Source organism: Homarus americanus, unplaced genomic scaffold, assembly GCF_018991925.1.
Source record: "Homarus americanus isolate GMGI-L3 unplaced genomic scaffold, GMGI_Hamer_2.0 scaffold37032, whole genome shotgun sequence".
Classification (NCBI taxonomy): domain Eukaryota; kingdom Metazoa; phylum Arthropoda; class Malacostraca; order Decapoda; family Nephropidae; genus Homarus; species Homarus americanus.
In genome coordinates this window covers 5,311,764-5,336,642 of record NW_024731852.1, presented here as the reverse complement: position 1 = coordinate 5,336,642, position 24,879 = coordinate 5,311,764, and the positions used below count along the sequence as shown (strand labels likewise).

At 44.7% G+C, this 24,879-nt stretch overlaps 1 protein-coding gene across 3 annotated transcripts; it reads left to right on the top strand.

The window, feature by feature from the left end:
* Window positions 1-2,350: 2,350 nt before the first annotated feature.
* On the top strand, window positions 2,351-23,152 carry LOC121867962 (putative protein TPRXL). Of its 3 annotated transcripts, none has more exons than XM_042368133.1 (4): window positions 2,351-2,514; window positions 16,388-16,575; window positions 17,846-17,953; window positions 20,610-23,152. In XM_042368133.1, exons 1-4 carry the CDS (start codon window positions 2,367-2,369, stop codon window positions 20,868-20,870), a joined length of 705 nt encoding a protein of 234 aa, XP_042224067.1. In that variant the 5' UTR covers window positions 2,351-2,366; the 3' UTR covers window positions 20,871-23,152. The 3 variants fall into 3 exon arrangements, with proteins under 3 accessions (XP_042224067.1, XP_042224066.1, XP_042224068.1); XM_042368132.1 differs by having other exon boundaries at window positions 2,351-2,526; XM_042368134.1 differs by lacking the exon at window positions 17,846-17,953 and having other exon boundaries at window positions 2,351-2,526.
* Window positions 23,153-24,879: the final 1,727 nt, after the last annotated feature.

The window sequence follows — 24,879 nt, the reverse complement described above, 5'->3', positions numbered from 1 at the left end:
GTGGGGGGCAGGGGTGGGTGTGGGCAGGGGCTGGGTGTGGGCGGGTGGGTGTGGGCAGGGGGTGGGTGTGGAGGCAGGGGGTGGGTGTGGGGGGCTGGGTTGGGTGTGGGGCAGGGGTTGGGTGTGGGAGGCGGGGTGGGTGTGGGGACGGGGTGGGTGTGGGGCTGGGGTGGGTGTGGGCAGGGGTGGGTGTGGGCAGGGTGGGTGTGGGGCAGGGGTGGGTGGGCAGGGGTGGGTGTGGGCAGGGGTGGGGTGTGGGAGGCAGGGGTGGGTGTGGAGGCAGGGGTGGGTGTGGAGCAGGGTGGGTGTGGAGGCAGGGGTGGGTGTGGAGGTGGGGGTGGGTGTGGGGCAGGGGTGGGGCTGGGGTGGGTGTGGGGCTGGGGTGGTGTGGAGCAGGGGTGGGTGTGGGGCAGGGGTTGGGTGTGGGGGCAGGTGGGTGTGGGCAGGGGGTGGGTGTGGGGCAGGGGGTGGGTGTGGAGGCAGGGGTGTGGAGGAGCAGGGGTTGGGTGTGTGGGCAGGGGTGGGTGTGGGGGCAGGGGTGGGTGTGGAGGCAGGGGTGGGTGTGGGAGGCAGGGGTGGGTGTGGGGCAGGGGTGGGTGTGGAGGCAGGGAGGTGGGTATGGAGGCAGGGGTGGAGGTGTGGAGGCAGGGGGTGGGTGTGGAGGCAGGGGGTGGGTGTGGGCAGGGGTGGGTGTGGGGGCTGGGGTGTGGAGGCAGGGGTGGGTGTGGAGGCAGGGGTGGGTGTGGGCAGGGGTGGGTGTGGGGCAGGGGTGGGTGTGGAGGGAGGTGGGTGTGGGGCAGGGGTGGTGTGGGGGCAGGGGTTGGGTGTGGGGGGCAGGGGTGGGTGTGGGCAGGGGTGGGTGTGGGCAGGTGGGTGGGCAGGGGTTGGGTGTGGGGCAGGGGTGGGTGTGGAGGGTTGGGTGTGGGGGCTGGGTGGGTGTGGAGGCAGGGGTGGGTGTGAGGCAGGGGTGGGTGTGGGGGCAGGGGTGGGTGTGAGGGCAGGGTGGGTGTGGAGGCAGGGGTGGGTGGAGGCAGGGGTGGGTGTAGGGCAGGGGGGGTGGGTGAGGGGGCAGGGGGGTGGGTGTGGGGGGCAGGGGGTGGGTGTGGGGGCAGGGGTGGGTGTGGGGCAGGGGTGGAATTGGGGGCAGGGGTGGGTGTGGAGCAGGGGTGGGTGTGGGGGCCTGGTTGGGTGTGGAGGCAGGGGTGGGTGTGGGGGCCTGGTTGGGTGTGGGGGCAGGGGTGGGTGTAGGGCAGGGTTGGGTGTGGGGACATTGGTGGGTGTGGGGCATGAGGGTGGGTGTCAGGGCAGGGTTGGGTGTGGGGAGGCAGGGGTTGGGTGTGAGGGGGCAGGGTTGGGTGTAGGGAGCAGAGTTGGGTGTGGGGATAGGGTTGGGTGTGGGGAGGCAGGGTTGGGTGTGAGAGAGGGGTTGGGTGTGGGGGCAGAGTTGGGTGTGGGGAGCAGGTTGGGTGTGGGATGGGGTTGGGTGTGGGGGCGGGGTTGGGTGTGGGGAGGGGATGGGTGTGGGGATAGGGTTGGGTGTGGGGCTGGGGTTGGGTGTGGGGGCAGGGGTTGGATGTGGAGGCAGGGGTGGGTGTTGGGGTGGGGTGGGTGTGGGGCATGGGTGGGTGTGGGGCATGGGGTGTGGGAGCAGGGGTTGGGTGTGGGGCCATGGGTGGGTGTGGGAGCAGGGGTTGGGTGGGGGGGCAGGTGTGGGTGTGTGAGGCAGGGGTGGGTGTTGGGGTGGGGGTGGGTGTGGGGGCAGGGGTTGGGTGTGGGGGCAGGGGTGGGTGTTGGGGGCAGGGGTGGTGTGGGGGCAGGGGTTGGGTGTGGGGGCGGGGTTGGGTGTGGGGGCAGGTGTGGGGTGTGGGCAGGGGTGGGTGTGGGGATAGGGGTTGGGTGTGGGGCAGGGGGTGGGTGTGGGGGCAGGGGTTGGGTGTGGGGGCAGGGGGTGGGTGTGGGGGCAGGGGGTGGGTGTGGAGCAGGGTGGGTGTGGGGGCAGGTTGGGTGTGGGCAGGGGGCAGGGGGGTGGGTTGTAGAGGCAGGGGTTGGGTGTTCTGGGCAGGGGTGGGTGTGGAGGCAATGGGTGGGTGTGGGGCAGGGGTGGGTGTGGGGCAGGGGTGGGTGTGGGGGGTGGGGCTGGTGTGGAGGGCAGGGGTGGGTGGTGGTGTGGGTGGGTGTGGGGGCAGGGTGGTGTGCACTGGCAGGGGTTGGTCGCGACAGGAGCCACAACGTGACAGGCGCTAGTTGAGGCAACACACCCTCGTCGCTCCACCTTTGGCCCCTCGACACACCCACTGGAGCGTGGCTGGCGTGCACGTCGTGAGGCTCCATATGGGTGGGAGGTGAGTGGTAGTAGAGGGTGTGGGATGGAACACCTGGCCCCAGGGAGGAGGCCCGTGAGCAGAGACCAGTTTGTGTGTCACGACCAGCAAGAAAGTGCTGGTGGAGTCTCCAACGTGGACAAGCTACGAGGCTACTATGATGAAGCCAGGAACAGGCTGAAAAATTACCTTGGTATGGAAGAGGGTGAGTTTTTGTTGCTGCCGCTGCTGCAACTACTGTGGTGTTACTGCTGCTCCTAGCTGCTATTGCTGCTGTTTGTAGCCCCTAGTGTTGCTACTTCTTTTGCCTTGCAGTATATCTTGCAACTATTTGCTGCAATGTTACGGTAATATAAGCTACTAATGTTGTGCTCCTTTAGTCCCATCAGTTTCTTTTCCGGTCACTAGTAACTGTAAGCATCATGGTGCTGTAAACTTAGAAACTTATTGCTATCACTCTATTCTAAAGAGATTGCAAATATCATGTCTCAATGGGCTAGTAGAGGTTGCTCTATTTCTGTAGTTTTAGCAACTAGTCATCTATCTTATAGTAAGCCTAGTAAGTTTTGTTTAAACTGGCCGCCTATAGGCAGGCCCGTGTCGGACTACGGTCCGACAATCTCATATAACAACAACGTAAGTTTTGCTCTTTCATAATTATTTTCTTATCTTCTTGAGGCTACAGTAGATTTGCAACAGCTTTTGTTATACTGCAGTAGGCGTGGTAGTTAAGCCCTACCGATTATTGGTATTACATTCTGTAAATTAAGGAAGTGTTAAGTTGTTGAAAGACTTGTTACTGGTTTTAAAGGATACTCTAACATGACACTCGATAACAGTGAAAAGTGCTCATTACATCTGTTTTTTCGAAGTTGTCAATAGTTTACTATGTGACATTTTGAGAATAAAAATGTTTGGGCGCATAAACAAACATGTCTTCGAATAAGACGTTTCGTACTTATAAATGCCAAAATTTTATAAGTAATTTTTACTCTTCTGTAAAACACTTAAACGAAAATGTGGAAACCTTTATTCACGTCGGTATATAAAAAGAAGTGCATATACAGTATTTATAACAAAACAGCTCGTTGTATTGTTTACTTACAACACCAGTGTTTAAAATAAATTCACATATAACATCTATCCAATATGCGGTTCAACTTATTTTTCACTGTTTTTATGTTCTGCTATTATATACAAGTCACTAATATATAAATCGTAGGTTCTATTATTATCGAGTGTCACATTGTTGGTTTTGCGACACGACCGCTGGAAAAAATTTCTAACATACATATCGCAATACGAGTATTTCTATATACAGTAGTGACGTATGTACATTGTACAATGACTTTTTTTCTGAAAGGTAAAAAACATTGAGCCTGTTTTTATATACCAGTTTTCATGCATTTTAACAATGTTCTTTCTGTATTCATTGTCAAAGATGAATTATAAACACCTAATTTTAATAATGTAAAGTCTCATCCATTTATTCGTCCCACTTAAATTCTTTAATTAATCCAAAATACTACAATGTCACGTTCGCTGAGGTCTTAAATTTATCGAATAGCAATTTTAAGTTTGATAACATCGGCGTAAAAGTTTGTCTGGCAATCAGGTTATACTCATTATGTTGTTTATTCTTATTGTCCAGAAAACGTACAGTGCGTGTGATGATAATTTGAACACAGTACAGTGAAGTGCATCAGAGGCTTTATTCAATCCCCAGGACCCACAGTATGCCCTAGCCGAGAAGGTTTAGTTTCTCTGGGGGTGGAAGCATCCGTCACTGCACATCGGGGCGGGGCCGGGAGTGATGGCAGTATTTACTTATTCATTGATGATCACTAACTACAGCTCTCTTTCCCTGAAGTTTAAAATACATATTTAATAAGGTGTTTTGTAGACCTGGTGTTTATTTACGAAACTTCTCGACCTTGTAATTGCCTTTAGATTTTCAGTTATGGATATACACTATCTATTTAACCCCTTACTGTGTATATTGGTATTCAACTATACATAGAATTCGCGTAATGGAGAGCTACAGTGCTCATATTTAACGTACAGTAATACATGCAGTATACCTCAGTCGTTTGGTACTGAGTTATCATTAGTCCCTGATCCTTCCTTGACACACCACGAGACATGCCTAACATAACCTAACTTAACTTAAACAAAACCACATACTGTTAATGGAAGATTTGGTTGAAGCTGTACTTTATGATTTTGTGACGGATAGAACTAAACATGGTCCTAATGGCAAGTTCCTTCCTCCCGATACAAGTTCTCCAATACCACATGTCTTATTCAGACCCTGTGTTGCATGTCACGGATACTATCAATATTTATTCGCCGTTGCTGAAGAAAAAAAAAGTAAAGTTATGCATAGGTACTAACTACGTGTTGTGGAACGGCTGCTATTTTATTTTATATGACAATTACTGGTTTTAGTATGACTGACATTAATTTACGACATGCTCTCATTTTCCTGTGTTCAAGACCGTGGAGTGTGTGTATTTGACGCAGTAAGTCTACATTAGAAACAATAAGAGTTTTTAGCAACTTTTCGTGAGTATGAGTTATGATACTAACATACGCTCTCTTGTTGTTAGTTGATGAAATTAATGAAAGTCTGAAGAAAAGAGAATTGGAACACTCGTATATCTCGTTCGCGTCGTGAAGAAGAATCGTACACAGCCCTTAATCAGGTCTTGTATCGTCATTTGTCCTGAAAAAGAAAATCGTAAAAAAAATTGACAGTGGTGAACGTAGCGTGTGGCCATACGATGTGTCTAGCTGCTTACACATGCGACGCCTAATAAAAGTTGCTGTAATTACGCATTAAATAACACGCGATACTGTAAATGTAATCGAAAAATATCTTAAATAACCGTATATTTATAATTAATAACCCCATATTGGAAACACATTTAGGTGGGAGTCGTACTATGGATGGGTGTGTGTATGATTGTAGTAGTTGTGAGTGATCAGCTGGTGGTCCTTGGCCTGGCGAGTGATTAGCTGGTGGTCCTTGGCCTGGCGAGTGATTAGCTGGTGGTCCTTGGCCTGGCGAGTGATTAGCTGGTGGTCGCCGCTGGCGAGTGATCAGCAGGTGGTCGCTTGCCTGGCGAGTGATCAGCAGGTGGTCCCTGGCTGGCAGAGTGATCAGCAGGTGGTCCTTGGCCTGGCGAGTGATCAGCAGGTGGTCCCTGGCCTGGCAGTGATTCTGGTGGTCCTTGGCCTGGCGAGTGATCAGCAGGTGGTCCTTGGCCTGGCGAGTGATCAGCAGGTGGTCCCCGGCCTGGCAGGTGATCAGCAGGTGGTCCTTGGCCTGGCAAGTGATCAGCAGGTGGTCGCCAGCGCAGCGAGTGATCAGCAGGTGGTCCTTGGCCTGGCGAGTGATCAGCAGGTGGTCGCTGGCCTGGCAGTGATCAGCTGGTGGTTACGCCAGCGCAGTGATCAGCTGGTGGTCCTTCACCTGGCAAGTGATCAGCTGGTGGTCCTTGGCCTGGCGAGTAACAAGCTGTTCTTAATCCTGACGAGTGACCAACTGACGACAGATGATATAAGGTTGTCACAGGTGTTGTCAGTTAAGTGGTGGGTGGTAACGAAGGTGTAGGATATTCCGAGGAATAGCCGATGATGCCGATCAATGTCAAATGGTGCCAGGGGGTGTGAGGTGGTGTCAGAGTTATGTCAGGCAGGTGGTGTGTCAGACAGCAGTGTGGTGGGGGCTGTGCATCATGTATAACACTATCGGTGATACCATCAGGCCGTGGCCAAGTGTTCTACCTGCCCTCATCTGCCTTCACCTGCCCTCACCTGACCTTACCTGGCCTCACCTGCCCTCATCTGCCTTCACCTGACCTTGTTTTCCTTAACCTTACTACATCTTACCTGGAATCGTCTTACTTTACCTGGCTTCACCTGAAGTCACCTTACTTTACCTGGAATCACCTTACCCTACCCGACACTACCTACGACTTTTACTCCATTAAACCAGAGAGCGACAAAATACAACCCTGTGAACCCCCATTAATTATACACACGACTCTGGAGTACTAAATATACATCATAATTATACAAAATATACAACGTAGCAACCTGATAGGTAGTAGGTATTAGGCAGCTACCAAACAGGGAGGTACTACCGCCTGGGAAGATATTGGAAGCATAATGTATTGTCTAATGGTAGATCTTGCTGCCATATGGCATCACGAAAATTGTGACCAAGTCCCAGGTTGCTCATCTGACTTTCTGCCTCATTTACACACAGTTGCAGGGTCTCAATTGTTTCTCTTACTATTGACAACACAACATACATATATTGTTCCTCACTTTTGATTTATTTCATTTGTATTTTTGTGGTTCTTTATTAATTATTATTATTATTATTATTATTATTATTATTTCGCCCCCTAGGCCCCGATGTGGGTCAGTGACCTGTACCTGGGTGGGCTAATTTCTTCAAAAAAAAAAAAAAAAACAGTCCCCGAAACATTAAACTCAGCGCGATGGTCAGGTAGTGGTGTGATGTAAAGGTGGACGTGACAGTGGGGAATTTGGGGGGGCCTTTTTTTTCGTATATGTTTTGGTTATAATTCAATGTGACTTTGTGATCTTGGCTTGTGATATGATCTGGGTTAAATGTCAACAGTGAGTCATTAATGTGTGTGTGTGTGTGTGTGTGTTGTCATGGAGAGTTAATTTGTGTGGTTAACAATACTCGGCTACAAATGAGTGATTTATTATCGTAGTATTGACTGTGTATTCGTCCATGACTAATGGTGAGCCGGGGCGGTGAGTGAGAGGGTAGGGCTAGTGAGAGACGTGGGGTTGAGGTGTGAGTGAAGTGGGGTTGGTGAGGTGAGGGAGTGAGTGGTGGAGATAGTAGTTAATGATTGGTGGTGGTGAGTGGGTGATGGTGGTGAGTGGGGGTGGTGGTAGTGAATGTGAGGTGAGAATAGTGGTTAATTAGTGAGAGGACGACGGGAGAGTATGAGGGTGTGAGAAGGAGTAATAGAGTACTGGTAGTAGTAGTTGTGGTAGTCACGAGGGTAGTGGTAGAGAAGTCACGACAATATCCATAATGAATACCTTTTATCTCTCTCACACACACACGACCTTTGGAAACTAAGCAGGAACACACACACACACACACACACACGACATTTTGAAGTTAAGCAGGAACACACACACACAAAACAATGTACTAGCCAGGAAGTGAACCTCGCACGCCACGCACATTAAACACCAAACTAAATAAGTTATCCCATTGGCAGTCCAGCAGTTTGTGTACCACCGAGAATCAAAAGTTTCTCTTAATTGTAGACTGCATTTTGTGTCATCAATTACAATACCTTAAAGATTCCTAACTCCCCCCCTCCCCCCCTTCTCCTCCTCTTCTCCCTCTCTCCCTTCTCCTCTTCCCCCTCCCCGCCTATTCTGGTATTAAACTCTTAATAATATTCATCTTCTGATATGTCAAGAGTCCAGGAATCGTCTCTTACTAGATCCGGATTCTCAGCTTCGAAAACACTATCTTCACGATGCTATTCTTTCCTCTGACACGCACAATCTCAATAATTCTTACGTTTTTTACATCAAATTGGAGATATTGAAGACGGAACTTACTTACAGATGGTGTCTTGAGGTAAAGTGTACATTATTTTCGGTTCTGATTTCATGCCATAGTGTAAATAAGTTAGATATGGTCAGTTTGGTTTTATTAGGGCGGCTGAATGCATGAATCGTCGCCGCCTCCGCTATGTAAACAAATCACAGAGAATACACACGCGTGTGGTATTGTGTACGTGATCCTCCTACTGACGGTGATAACTGTAATGAAACACGACCTTCTTAACTATACCCTGGAGTATGATGATTTAATCCCAGAAGTATGATGATTTAATCCCTGGAGTATGATGATTTAATCCCTGGAGTATGATGATTTAATCCCTGGAGTATGATGATTTAATCCCTGAAGTATGATGATTTAATCCCTGAAGTATGATGATTTAACCCCTGGTGTATGATGATTTAATCCCTGGAGCATGATGATTTAATACCTGGAGCATGATGAGTTAATCCCTGGAGTATGATTATTTAATCCCTTGATTACTGAAGGGGTTAATTCATCAAATTTAAAAGGTTAGGGAATCTTATTCAAAGGGTTAAGTCATCATATTCAAGAGGTTAAGTTAGATTTTCAGGGCAGTCGCAAGGAAAATTCCACAAAAGTCCCAGATTTCAGAAGGGCAAACTTTGATAGTTTGAAGAGGCAGTTGAGAGAAGGGGTATCACGCTTGGTGGTGAACTACTTGGACCTGACTGTTGAAACCGACCTGATAACGAGATCTGAGGTTGCCGAGTTCCACGACAATTTAAATAATGAGTTACTTAATGCACAAAGGCAGAACATACCATACAAATAACTCAGATCAAACAACAATGACCCTAAATGGATAAATAATTATTTAAAGAACATTATTGGTCAAAGGAAGGCTATAGGTAGGAGGATAAATCGTGGCGAAATTTACCTCCGGGATTATTATAAGGTATTGGCTGGTAGGGTTAAGACCGAGATAAGGACAGCAAAGAGGAATAATGAGCTGAAGATAGCAAGGGAGGCGAAGACAAACCCTAAGGGATTCTATCAAATGTATCAAACTAAAACATGAGAAAAGATTGGACCAATACAGTCAGATACCGGCGAGCTAACTGATAACGACGGAGAAATGAGCAATAATCTGAATTAATATTTTTCAACAATTTTCACCACCGAAAATTTAAACATGATACCCGAGGCACCGGTTCTATTCAGAGATAGTGAAGAAAACAAATTAAGCGAGATAGTAGTGACTAGTAACGATGTTAGCTAGCAAATAGACAAACTAAAGCCTAATAAGTCACCTGGTCCCGATGAGATATTTGCCAGAGTATTAAAGGAATGTAAGGAAGAGCTTAGTATGCCCTTAGCAAAGTTGTTTAACATGTCCTTAAAAACAGGTGTAGTACCAGAATCCTGGAGGATAGCGAATGTAATACTGATTTTCAAGAAGGGGGATAGTTTTCAAATCGGTGGACGAGGGGCACAATTATGATGTGGTATATCTCGACTTTAGCAAAGCCTTCGACAGAGTCCCCCACGAAAAACTAACAAGAAAGGTAGAAGCACATGGCATTAAAGGTAATATTCTAGAATGGGTTAGGGCGTGGTTACAGGACAGGAAACAGCGAGTGAGCATTAACGGCACTAAATCCCATTGGAGCAACGTCACTAGTGGAGCTCCCCAAGGCTCAGTACTTGGACCATTATTATTTATTATATACATAAACGACATAGATATCGGCATGGACAGCAACATAAGTAAATTTGCTGATGACACTAAAATAGGACGTGTAATTAAATCTGACGAGGACTCCGCAAAACTACAGGAGGTCTAAAAAAAATTTTCGAATGGTCTGAAAAATGGCAGATGAAATTCAATGTGGACAAATGTAAAGTACTCAGTATAGGAGATGTAAACAGGGAAACCAGTTACCAGATGAACAACGATGCCATAGAGAAATCCGACTGCGAGAGAGATTTAGGAGTAATGATCAGTAGGAATCTTAAGCCAAGTAAACAATGTGTTTTTGCTCGTAACAAGGCTAATAAAGTACTTGGGTTCATACAAAGGAGTGTTAGTTACAAGACTAGCGAGGTCATCCTAAAACTGTATCTTGCGCTTGTGAGACCTCACCTGGATTACGCAGTTCTGGTCACCGTATTACAGAATGGATATAGAATCCTTGGAAAGAATCCATTGGAGAATGACAAGACTAATCCCGGGCATTAGGAACCTTGAGTACAGACACAGGTTAAAGCATCTTAATTTGCACTCCCTCGAGAGACGTAGAGCGAGGGGCGACATGATAGAGGTGTATAAATGGAAGTCAGGGCTAAACAAAGGGGACATTACAAAGGTACTCAAACTATCCAACCAGGAGCGAACTCGTAACAATGGTTTTAAATTAGACAAATTTAGATTTGGGCGCGAAATAGGTAAACACTGGTTTGGAAACAGAGTAGTGGATGAATGGAACAAGTTATCAAACATCTTCATTAACTCGTATACGTTGGATAGCTTCAAACATAGGTTGGATGCTTATATGCACAATAGGGGTTGGGTGTAAATGGGACTTCCCAGTATGGGCCAATAGGCCCGCTGCAGTTTACTCCATTCTTATGTTCTTATGTTCTTATGTATTCAAGGTGGTTAAGTTATCGTATTCAAAGGGTTAAGTCATTGTGTTCAAGGGGTTAAGTCATCGAACTGAAGGGGTTAAACGCATTCCCTCCAGGATGTCAAACAACAAAAACATGTAGACGGTTGTATTTCGGTGTTCATCAAGGTCACCTAACATACATAGATGTTCTTGGTATATAACATAGCTTCTAAGGCAGGAATCATCCCACCATCACCCCAAGAGGAATAAAAACTCCAAGAATATGTCAAAGTCTTCCTCATCTCATAACACAGTTTCTTCGGATTGTTATTCAGAAGGAATCACTATGAACCTCTGAGTGTCGAGGTCTGGTCAGCTTCCCACCACACGTGACAGCTAGCCATACCGGTGTACTATTAACATCGTCCCCCCACAACCTGTTAACATTCCTTCACGTCTTATTAATTATGTACCTTGAATAATAACAAAGGTGAGTATATTCCGCTTATTGGTTATGGTGTCAAACTGTACTGATGACTTCAACATATTTCACGCAAGGTGGAGGGAAGTTTAATCAGTAATGTTCGTACCACACAGGAACGCCAGTGCAGGCAGAAGGCCGAGTGAGTGAGCGAACGTCTGGCGTATCTTTCATAAGGGTGTCATTGGTTCGTCCAGGTATAGACTAGGCGCTGATTATTATTTGTGCCAGTGTTGTTGTTGTCATTGTACAGGGGTCAGTAGCAGCAGACAGGTATAGGGATGCAGTAAGAGTCTGCCCACATCTATTATATACCATACACCTCTCACACTGGCGTTGCTACTTGCTCGTGCTGGCGTTACATATTGGTTTGCTGGTGTTACTTATTGCTTTGCTGGCATTACTTATATCTCCTGCTGTTACTTATTGCTTCTTATGGCGTTACTTTTGGCGATGCCTTCATGGTACGAGTTTAACATTATATAAACATCAATACCAAATTGAGCGACGCAAATGAGTAATGTTAAATGAGTAGCAACGACCGAACATTAACAATTATAGGTAACATATTATTATTGTTATTATTATTAGTAGTAGTAGGAGGAGAAGGAGTAATGGTAGTAGCAGTAGTAAAGTAAGGCTTATTTTATTCCCAAATAAAAAGTGGTGCACATAATACGAATAAATGACAGTGTTAAGTGTGGTGTAAATTATAAATAGGTTCGTTAAAGGTTACCATCAGACTCACATTTTTACCGTGTTAAGTGTTCGTAATTTTCATCTCACAGTTAAAAGCTTAAAGGGAAAATCGTGACATAGTATCAGTGTAGATAAAGGACGCATGATAAAGGGAGTCTCAAGCGCGACGTCATGAAAAACAAAAAAAAGCACAACAGAACAACCAAAATGTAAATAATTAGTAACTAAGTTTTCTTTAATATTATATAAATGATTGCCCTTATTTAAATCACCTTTACGGTAGTCTTCAACATTTGGAATATGAAATTATAAGGTATGATTAATTCCTTTAGAAAATATTTGTCAGTCACCTCCCTCGAAGCACGTCATCAGGCGCCTGGACAAATGAACGACTTATTTTTCCTCAGGTACTTTATATCGTTCAATGAAGCGTTTGTAAAGTACATTTCCTTTAGAATTATCCTCTGAGTGTAGTGATTGTTTTAAATATGTTATAAAAGGTGGCATATAAGTATTACAAGTATGGTGCATAAGTGGTGATAAGTAAGTGTGGGAGTGTGGACTGTGTGATTAAGTTAGGTATATCTGTTGTATTACCAGGTAGTAAGCAGCTACCAAACAGGGAGGTGCTACCGCCTGGGAAGATATTGGAAGCTTAATCCATTTGGCATCACAAAAATTGTGCTGATCTGACTTTCTGCCTCCTTTACACACAGTTGCAGGGTCTCAGTTGTTTCACTTACTTTGACAACACAACACAACATACATATATTGTTTCTATCACTATTGATCTTTTTTTTTTTGCATTTATTTATGGTTCTTTATTAATATAATAATTATGTTCTATTATTATTATTATTATTATTATTATTATTATTATTATTATTATTATTATTATTATTATTATTATTATTATATCTTCGCCCCCAGGCCCTGATTTGGGTCATTGACCTGTGCCCGGGTGAGCTAATCCCCTTAAAAAAAATATATGGTTTTGTTTGTTTGCCAGGTGGAACATAGTAACAATTCCATGTCTCCATCTTTAACATTAGTAACATCACCACAAACATTTCTAGCAACACCACCACCATCACCAACATTAGTAACATCACCACCACTACTAGCAACACCACCATCACCAACATTAGTAACGTCACCACCACCACACAACCATTAGCAACACCACCATCACCAACATTAGTAACATCACCACCACTACTAGCAACACCACCATCACTAACATTAATAACGTCTCCACCACCACCACACCACCACCACTAGCAAAACCACCACCACATCAACATAAGCACCACCACCACCTCGCCAACACCACCAACATTGTCCCAGGTCTGCTTTACTTCCGTGGTCTGGGTACAACATTGATCAGGTGAGGTTGTGTACGGAGTTCCGAGGTGTAGGAGGTGAGGTGAGTGTCCTGACCACCACCCCCGCACCTCATGACTCTCCACTGTTGCCTTGCTTTATGGATCCAATCACGGGGTAAAAGCTGGTGTGATAGTGTCTTTTTTTAACCTAACCTAACCTACCTTAACCTAACCTAATGATTACTTGTATCCAGTACTGACTTAATCATATGACCGCTCTTACACACGTCACTCCATTACTCTTTAAGTTTGTTTTGGTAATATCTGTTACTCCTCCCATCTCTCACACCCTCTCTTCTCCCACACGTGACTGAGCAATGTTTGATTTTACTTCTATTAACTCTAAGGCCTTCAGTATGTAAATCAACGAACATATATATATATAGAATATGAACAAAAATAAAGTATCACCAAAATAAATAATAATAATAATAATCCTAAAGGTTACTTCCGTGTTATGTTAGGTAGCCTTTGAGTGTTGCCATATGGATGAATTCGTGTATACCTGCAGGGTCTTATACATGCTGAATCAATGTAAACTTCTATGGCGATTTTTACTGAATACCTCTCCATCTATCTGTCTATCTATTTTGTACACGTCATACGAGGAATATAGAGAGCTGTTCTGTCTTAGGTATACACAGGTATGCTTGTTAAGCCCTCTATGTCAAGTTTCTCATCTGATAACAATAAAGTTTGTTTATAGTGTTCTGTATATTGGTAAAAAAGCGGTAAAGTAAAACTCGGGTATCAGCCACAATAAGCCACGTAACTAATATGGTTCAAGGTTGCATATTTATGAATGGCCTCTTCATGACAGACCGCAACAGTTTTACACGCAATGCATTGACCACTCACGAGCCGCCGCCCCCATCCGTCTCACATGTCGTAGATATATTAGGTGAAGTTGGTTTAGTTGAAAGGAAATGGTGTGGATGAAAGTGTTGAATTCCTGGTTGTGATTGGCTGTTCGGAACCTTCTAGACTGTGATTGGTGAATGGTTTACATAATCCTGAAGGCACTGGTTATTATTAATTAATTGTTCAGCTCCTCAGGACTGGTATGCAATAACGTTTTCGCCCAGGAGTGAGCTGTGATTGGCTGGGGCGACCTCTATACATCGCCCAGCACGTTACTTGGAGAATGTGCCTCAGGGCTGATGAATATAACTTTTCTAAGATTTATGCGATCAATTTCCCCTTGAATATTAATGTAACAAAACCGATAATAAGATTTTGTATCCTATGGCACCAAAGTTGGACAAAATAACGTGGAAATTACACCGACAACTAAGATGACATAATATATTGTTGCAAGGAACTTCCCAAAACAACAAATATAACATGACACAAGGAGTTAAAAAATAAACAATTAATATAATACAAAATATTATCAAATAAATTCAAGAAACAACTAAGATAACACAAGGAATGAGTAAAAAACAAAGATAACAAGAAGAAATCCCAAACCAAAGATAACACGACATATACAAAACACATATCTCTCAATAACATCTAGATAACACATCCGACTTCCGACACAAAAGTAAACATTGTTAGAAATCAGTACCACTAAAAACACTAGAGATTTAAATTAAACTTTCAATCTTTATTTACACGAAATATCACGCTGTAAAAGCCATGTCATGACCAGACGGCTACCTCACTGCGGGTTGAAAAGGTCCACTTAGGAAATATAAGAACACAATAGAGAAAATAAGAATTTGTTTTTAATTTGTGTTTTATTACACGTGTTGACAGGAGGAGAAAAACACGAGGTTATCTAAAAGTTAAGATTTATCATTCTAACGTTAATCTATTGTAATATTATCTAATATAGCCTAACCTAATCCACAGTAACCTCAGCAAGTTTGCGGATGACACCAAAATAGGGCGGCAGATTAATTCAGGGCAGGATGCAAATGCATTACAGGAGGATCTAAATAAACTGCAGGGGTGGTCTGAAAAATGGCAAATGAAATTCAACACCAGCAAGTGCAGCGTACTTAATATTGGAAGAACAAATACTGTCAATGTATACAGCCTTAACAACATCAACCTAGAGAAGTCGACTTGTGAAAGAGACCAAGGGGTACTTGAAAGCCCGGACCTACGGCCTAGAAAACATTGCGTTAATGTTCGAAATAAGGCAAAATAGAGTATTGGGTTTTATATCTTGAAGTGTAAGTAATAAGAGTGCAGATGTCTTATTGCAACTATATCTTGCGCTTGTCAAGCCGCACCTCGATTATGCGGTTCAGTTCTGGTGCCCCTATTATAGAATGGATATCAATTCACTAGAGTCGGTGCAGCGAAGAATGACGAAAATGATTCCGGGACTTAGAAAACTTCCATATCAGGATAGGTTAAAGAAACTAAACTTGCATTCCCTAGAAGGACGAAGAGTGCGGGGAGATATGATAATAGTATTTAAGTGGGTGAAAGGAATCAATAAAGGGGATATAGATAAAGTTCTTATCATATCCGAGCAGGATAGGACTCAAAGCAACGGATTTAAGTTGGATAAGTTTAGGTTTAGGGGGGAGATAGGAAGACACTGGTTCACAAATAGGGTGGTAGACGAGTGGAACAAGCTTAGCAACTATGTAGTAAGTGCTGGAACGCTGGAAAGTTTCAAAAGGAGACTGGATAGATTCATGGATGATAGAGAGTGGTAGTAACTCTCGACAGGAGCTGCCATGCACAGGCCAACCGGCCTATTGCAGACTCCTTATTTTCTTATGTTTTTTCTTATGTTCTTATGTAAACTAACCTAATCTAGTCTAACATAACTAACCCTAATCTATCCCGACCTAAAACACAATATAACCTAACATAACTTGAACACTAAAAGACTTAAGTGAACTGTGATTAAAACTCCCTTGACATCTGGAGTACAGGAATACACTTTAACAGTAGCTTAATAAAAAATAATTAAATGTCGATTCTACTTGATGTTTGGTCGTGACGTAACAAGCAGACGAGTTCTACAGAGAGTCTTGATGTTTAGATGTCGTTTTTTGTAGACATGACGAACCCTGCTGGATCCATGACGAACCCTGCTGGATCCATGACGAACCCTGCTGGATCTTAGTTATGGCTTTATATTTATCTAAAATAAATGCTTCATCTTATCTCCTTATTCTTGGCATGTTTTATCATTATATTGTTTAACTAGTGATATTTTTTCAGTGCTCGCATGTTAATAATAAAATAATCACCGTAAACCTGATGAGAATCGAGGTTGTGTGTTACTGCGACCTAACCTAACCTAACCACTATGACTTCCTTAGCGATGGGGTCAGGCAGCAGCAGCCCCAGGAGCCAGGACGGGGTAACGAGCTGCGGGGATGGGGAAGGGGGCGTTATGTTCCAACAGCGCCCCGCCCACTGCCGCCTCGAGGGTAAGACACAGGAACCTTCTGACGAGGAGTTTACTGACATCTCCTACAGCGACTTGGGGTTCATCATCACTCCCCAGGTCAGTGGAGTGACGGAGGGAGATAGAGAAGGATATACATGCTTTATTTATCTATTTATTTAAGTACAGGTATAGATACTAATTTTATTAATAATGAAATTAAATTTATGTATCTCTCTATTTCCTTAACTTCAGGGCATCCCATGCTTTTAATGTGCGTATCTTAGTGTAATACCCGTGTGTTCCCTCACTCACCCCAGCACCATGTTCATGTACACCAGAAGTAAACACGGCAAAGAAGGGTCTCTGTGTACTGTACTATACCTCTGCGGTAGACACGAATCCTTGCGTTGGCCCCGACCTGTTGCGTCTGATATGCAGCAAGTTCTTAATTAAATTTTGTTGAGGTGTAGAATGTGATTTAGCATGTTTAGGCAAGTACTCAGATTCGCATTCAGAAAGTTTACTTGGATGTGTTAATGCAAGCCCACATGTGTATATGTTACGTTTTTTGCTAAATCGGTTATTTTGCAAAATTCCCGACATGCATGTCGGTAAATTTGCGAAATAACTTACAGACAACCTAAACTAACCTAACCTTGGTTAGGTTAGGATGCCTCGTGTAGATTGATACACAGTTAAGTGGTCCTTTTTTTTTTTTTTTTACTTTGTTAGCCGGTTTGTAAGTTATTTCGAAAAAAAAACGTTACATATATACGCGGGAATATAAGAGACACGTCACTAAAACCTAAACGTCCCCATTTGAACAGAGTAATGACATTGGCCTGATTTATTACCATCTTGAACACAACAGAGAGATACATTACTCTTTTATAAGTCAAAGACTGAGTGTATGTTGTCAAGTGTGTGTTGACCTCTAAACTTAGTGTGAAGTGAGTCCTCACACCCATGTAGGTCCTCACACTTGTGTAGGTTGTCACACCTGTGTAGGTCCTCACACTTGTGTAGGTTCTCACACCTGTGTAGGTCCTCACACCTGTGTAGGTCCTCACACCTGTGTAGGTCCTCACACTTGTGTAGGTCCTCACACTTGTGGAGGTCTCACATGTGGGAAGGTCCTCACGTGTAGATCCTGTGGTCCTCACACCCATGTAGTCCTCACACTTGTGTAGGTCCTCACACCTGTGTTGGTCCTCACACCTGTGGTCCTCGTGGTCTCACACCCTCACACCTGTGTTGGTCCTCACACCTGTAAGTGTCCTCACACCTGTGTGGGTCCTCACACCTGTGTGAGTCCTCACACCTGTAGGTGTGGAGTCCTCACACCTGTGTAGGTCCTCCCCTCAACATCGTCTTGTGTCGTCCGCAGACCAAGAAACTGACGGTCAACAACAATTACAAGTTGAGTGGTGACGGTGCGTCCATCAACCCCACTAACACCTCCAACACGCCCTCCCCTACACCCACCACCACTACGGTGAGTACACCCGCCACACCAACACGCCCCCACGCCCTGCACCAACACGGTGACACCCACGCCTTGCACCAACACGGTGAGTACACCCACGCACCCGCCTTGCACCAACACGGTGAGTACACACCAACACGGTGAGTAAACCCGCCCTGCACCAACACGGTGAGTACACCCACGCCCTGCACCAACACGGTGATTACACCCACGCCTTGCACCAACATGGTGAGTAAACCCACGCCCTACACCAACACGCAGGGTGAGTACACCCGCCCTGCACCAACACGGTGAGTACCCCTTCACCAACAGTTCACCCGCCCTACACCAACAGTGAGTACACCCGCCCTACACCAACACGGTGAGTACACCCACGCCCTGCCAACACGGTGGCCCTGCACCAACACGGTGATTACACCTGCACCAACACGGTGAGCCCTTCACCAACACGGTGGTACACCCACGCCCTACACCAACACGGTGGTACACCCCGCCCTGCACCAACACGGTGAGTACACCCACGCCCTGCACCAACACGGTGAGTACCCACGCCCTGCACCAGCACGGTGAGTACACCCACCCACGCCCTACACCAGCACGGTGGTACACCACGCCCTACACCAACACGGTGAGTACACCGCCCTGCACCAACACGGTCACCCACGCCCTTCACCAACACGGTGGTACCTGTCACACGCCCTTCACCAACACGGTGAGTACACCTACACCAACACGGTGAGTACACCCCCTGACACCTTCACCAACACGGTGTTTGCACCTGTAAACGGTACACTCACGCCCTGCACCAACACGGTCTCCTGCACCAACAGGGTGAGTACACCCACGCCCTTCACACCATGAACACGGTGAGTACACCGCCCTGCACCAACACGGTGTTTCACCAACACGGATAACAGGGTGAGTACAACCAACACGGTGGTACATGTGCACCTGATTGCACGCACCCACGCCCTGTGAGTACACGCCCTTCGGGTGAGTGCCCTGCACGGTGAGTACGACCATAGTACGAATCACGGTGAGTACACACGTCTCCATGATTGATGTTTCAAGGATGTGTACGTGTAAATGTCACCATTGACCCGCTTGTAGCACGGGTGTGGATAGGTCAACGATAAACAGCACAAAGAACGGGTTTGTGTACGTGTTTTCGAAGCACACGTGTCGACCGTGAATGACATAGCACGGGTGTGTGTGTGTGTGTGTGTTCCTGTCGGCCTTGATCCCTCCATAGTACGAATGTATGTCTTCGTCAAATATCACACAGTACGGGTGTCTGCACGTGTCACCTTTGATCCTCACATAGCATAAATGTGTGTGTGTGTGTGTGTCGCCCGTGGCTGGCGAGTGTTGCCGTGTATCCTAGCAATTATTGACTCCCATTTTTTACACTTCTTGACTTGCATTCTTTTTTCTTCAGTCAGATATACGTGACATACTCTCCAGTCGTTAAATTTATGTTTCAGTTTTTAGTCGGAATCCGTGACGGGTGTGTTCCTTGTGTCTGTGTTGGTGTATTTTATCATCTCCAGGTGTTGCGTTGTGTTGCTATTGTGGTTGGATGTGAGTGTACAGTGTGTCGAGGTAATGGGTGTGTTTTGTGAGTGTATATCTGGAGTGTTTACTGTGGTTAGTGTATAGGAGTGTGTGTTGTTGTTGTGAGTGTAAGTGTAGAGCGTTTTGTGGTGGTTAATGAGTTTGCTCTGGAGAAGTGTGTGTGTAATAATAATAATAATAATAATAATAATAATAATAATAATAATAAACGGTTTATTAATAGAGTTGCAGCCGGTGGCTGAAAATATACAAACTTACATGTGATTTAGACATAATGATATACATTCAATACATTTACAGGGCTGTACAGTACATAAATCAGTTGTTTATTATTTTAACAATAGATGGGATGGTGCTGCTCTTATATCTATCAGTGCAGGCTCTCATGGGCTGAATTTTGTTGTAGTTGCGGACTGAGCGAGGTGGGCGGGGGACTGCCGGTGGCAGGAGGTGGCGATGACGAGGATGGTTCAGTAGTCCACTGCCAAACCTTGCTAGTGCTTGGTGGTGGAGGTCACTGAGGGATGTCATTTCCATGGTGGAGAGAGCTTTGTTGTAGCCAGAGTAGTCTGCACCGAGCATTATTCTGCAGGCCCTCTTCTGTACCTTCTCTAGCTGGCGCTGTTGGGTAGAGTTGAGAGAAGACGACCAGGCTGGTGACGCATACGTTAATTTGGGAGAATAAAGGCGTTATAGATAGTCCTCAGCTCTGGCGTGGGTGCCCCAAGTGACCCGAGTCGTCATAGCATGTGGAGTCGGTACAAGGCTACCTTGATTGTGTTGTTTACATGGGCCTTCCAGTCCAGTTTGTGGTCTATGGTAACACCCAGGAGTTTGGCAGACTGCACTAACTGAAGAGGATGGGCACCCATTGTGACTGCTGGAGCTTGCACTGGAGTGGTGGCGGTATTGATGTGCATGACTACGGTTTTGGTGTGGTTGATGGTGACCTTGTTCTCCGTAGTCCATGCCTGTAGCCTGTCCAAGGTGCCTTGTAGCGATGAGTAGTGTGTGTGTGTGTGTGTGTGTGTGTGTGTGTGTGTGTTAGCAGCAACATCATTATAACCGTCATCATTTCCCCCACTGTCAGACGAGTCACCAGGACCACGACTATGATATGGTCAGCAGTAAGGTGGACAACGGCATCACAGGGACCTCCTACAGTAGTAGTAGCAGTAGCAGTAGCAGCAGCAGCAGCAGCAGCAGCAGCAGTAGTCTCCCCAGCGTCACACTACAGCACCGCAGCAGCAATGGCAGCTTCACGGCGCCGCAGCTCCCAGGGGTCGCCACCCCACACACAACCTCACCAACTAACCTCGACGACCTCAGACTGGAGGAGATCACCACATAGTGTCCATTCTCCTCGCCCTCCATGACGACCTCAGACTGGAGATCATAATATAGTGTCCCTCACTCTCCATGACCTCAGACTGGAGATCACCACATAGTGTCCCTTCCCCTCGACCTCCACCATCACCCACCACATTATCATCCCAATCACCTCAGAGATACCACGAGACAACAGAGTAAGTCACTCGTACTAATTTATTAATACACTGTAGACACTCCCTGTATCCAAATATCGTCATTACAAAACTCTGCAATGAACCTAAGTAACTCAAGCCATCTGTAACCATGTTCTTGATACAGTTAGAACTAATAACGTTTATGTGGTTTAACTCTTACGCTGACAACCCGGCGAGTGTGAGGACAAGGCTGAGAGTATTCAAGTCTTGTGTGTAAATAATTCTTAAAACAAACTACATCTCCTCAAGGACCCCAATAATCAATAATACTCGGGAGACTAACCTGTATTGCATCAGGTGTGTGGTATTGTACTGCGTGTGGTATATCATATTTGCACTTACTAAACTCGGCAACATATACACGCTCAGCCAACAGTGAGTAAAATATTCGATGGATCAAGGGTCGTACTTCAAGTATGGGTGCGCGGGAGTTGGTCGATCACGGTAAAGATACTTACAGCTGATCACCCACAGAAAAAAAAAAGTTCAAGGTTACGAGAGGGAGGAGACGGCCTGGCTGCTGCTGTGCTTCCTGCCCTGCGGAGGGTCAGTCGTCAATACGTGTAAGGCGGAGGCTGTGGATCAATGTCCCAACACCCCCCCACAGCTACACTTCCTTGTTATCTACACGAAATCTTTAGCGACGGCAACAACACGATACATGAAACATATCGACGAGTACCGGAAATGTCAGGTGGAGTTTCTTGTGCACAACACATGACACGCGCTCTTGTCAGGTCCCGATCCTCTTCTACGGTCTCTTGGTAATGCCCTGTAAAGTTATCACCGGACTTGTTTACCATGCTGACCTCGACCCTCCCCATCTAACCCCTCATTTCTTGACCTGTCATCTCATTTCCCCACGTGACTTCTCACCTCTCCTGCCTTTTATCGTCCACACTTTATTTTTCACCTACTCTCCTCGTTTACCGATCTCCATAACCATCTGACCTTTCATCTTCCCTTCTTTTCCTATCATCTGACCTCTACCCTACCACCTGACCTTTCCCCATCTCCCCTGCCTGGCCTTTTACCTTCCGACTTGACTGTTCACCTGACACCAGCAGACACATAAACACTGGTGATGAGCCCCGCCACGCCCCGAGGTATAATGAACGTGTTCTCATTACTATCGATTTGTGGTGTCAATATATCGTCTCCTCATTGTGAACCTCCAGCACAGCACAGGATGGTTAGAGCACCCAACCTTGACTGTGTCGTCATTTTCCAACACAGGTACGGTGCTTCGAGCAACCTAAGACCAATATCCAATGTTCCTGTGTCATAACTCACTCTATAGTTACGGTGTGGGGCCACTGACACACTCAAGAAGTCGTCCTCAGCCACCTCTGGAGGCCTGTAGGTAATAACTTCGAGGTCAATTAACACCTTTTTTGTGTTCGTATTTAACATATTATTACCTATAGACGTTACCTGTAATAGTAACAGGTAAAAGTGAAAGTGAGAATATAACTCAACACCTGATAAAAATGTCTTTAGTGATGTTCGCCCGTACCATAAAAACATCGCCAGCACGAGCAATCGACAGTACCTGGTGTTTCCCTCGGGTGTAACTACAGAAGTTATACGCCAGGCGCATGTTCGCTTGCCTTGTGCCTGCATGGGCGTTCTTTTTATGGTAGGGGCAAGAAATGAGACACTAGATGGAACTTCGGGATACAAGAGGAACCACGAAATACGTATTTGTTGGTTCCTACTTGATGCCCAGCTAAGGTGTCGACGATGTTTCTGAGACATGATAGGAATGGAAGTCTCTCTCTCTCTCTCTCTCTCTCTCTCTCTCTCTCTCTCTCTCTCTCTCTTCCCCGTTTCTTTCTGTTTCTCTCTCTCTCCAGCATATTCAGTTTTAATGTTAACCCATTCTGGCCTTTACAAACAAATAATTTTCTCTCTGTCCTCTACATAATCCGCTTCCTGTACGTGGTGTAGTGAACCTGTAGGTGTATATTTTGAAATTGAGAAATTGTTTTATACCAATATAAAAATGTTAATGGATATTATAAAATATAGGATGACATAATGATAATATTAATGTTCATGATAATAATGGTGATATTATTACTACTGCTACTATTAATAATAATAACCATAGTAATAGTAATAAAAGTGTTAAGATTACTGCAGTATAATTTGCCTATTGTTTAATTGTCAAGTGTGCGTTAGGTACACTAGGACAACTTCCGTGGTATACAAATTTTCTTAGTGATATTGATAACTTTTCACGTCAAACTATAAAATTATGAAACAAGCAAACACATTTACAAGATTTCATCGACGAGAAAAGAGTTAAAAAAAAATCGGCAGCCATTTGTTCAAGATGACCATGACGACATAAGAGGAAATGACTGCTATCCGCAATTCACCGTACAAATAAATCTTTTTCTATAATTTCAGTACTTCAGTTACCTCTATTCTTCAAAAGTTTACCCAACCCTATGTGAATCTGAAACATTCATCTCGCCTGCAGATGTATTAATAGTCATAAATATAACAAAATGGTTAATTAATGCCTTCCTAAAGAAACCATCGACATGGGACCAAGTTTGTTCCACTCTACGAATTTTTTGCGATTTTTCCACCAAGTTTGATGAAAAACGATAGTGCCATTTCGGCTGCCCAGAACAGACAGACACACGGCTATTCCTATAGTATATTAGATACCAAGTAAGAGTTGGTGTAAATTAACATGAAATATAATACCAATTGACTTATAGGTAAAATATAAGTCAACAGTAAATAACTATTTACAGTACTGTATTAATAGTGTTATTTTTTTTAAATGTTTAATATTGTTGTTGAACATCAGGATCAAAGAAAAAGGAGACGAGACAGAAAGAGGAATAATAATGATGATACTGCAATTATCATGATTATAATACTGTGTACCGGGAATAATAGGAGTGGTAATAAATATAATGATGACGCATACATACATACAAATGGTTCTATGGCGAGTGTGGTAGTAACAAGTACTAGTGTCTCACGGTCACAATGACAACAAAAACACTAATTCCGCGGTTCATTGTATCGTGTGGGTCTCCTTCCTATACACCCACGTGTACAAACACACATCACACATCTTGTCACCAAGTCAACCCCAGCCAGGAATACCAGTGGATGTATATACTGTATACCAAGTTATGAATTTATAAGTATATTTCCCACGACTAGAAATGTTGGATAAAGTAACTATAAATGACAATAAAGTTGTTATGGATCTTTTAGTTGCTACCTTAAGTGCTACAACGGCCAGCGTCTTTAAGAATTCATCCTATCAGTATGTAATAGGGCAACAACTAATGACCTAACTCACACTCACTCACATGTTACTTCTGATTGTTAGTTTCTCTCTGCTGAAATCGGGAGTGTAAATAAAAGAATACTTCAATGAATAATGTTCTGTAACACCAATTGTTTTTTTTTACCCCAATTGTGAACTGAATGGACAACTACACATATGGTAATTGGCAGTATCAGTAACGACGAAAAAAGGACGATAAAAACAATCAGGCTGGGATAAGTTAATTACAGTGATCAGTTGAGAACATTAATGGGATTCAGAGACAATTTGTGGAGATAGTTTATTAAGGCCTCGTGAAAGCGACCAGTTAGGTATATACTCAAGTTTTGCCTCTTAGATATCTACACAATTAGAAAATAAAATAATTTATTTTTTAATGTTCACAAAATTATGAGAGGGCCTCCTGAATAAATTAACACTTTTACGATCTCGGGACTAGCACGTTCTTAATGACAATGCAAATTGGGTTATTCCCTTTAAATTGTTTTTGTTTCTACACTATAAGCCAATCG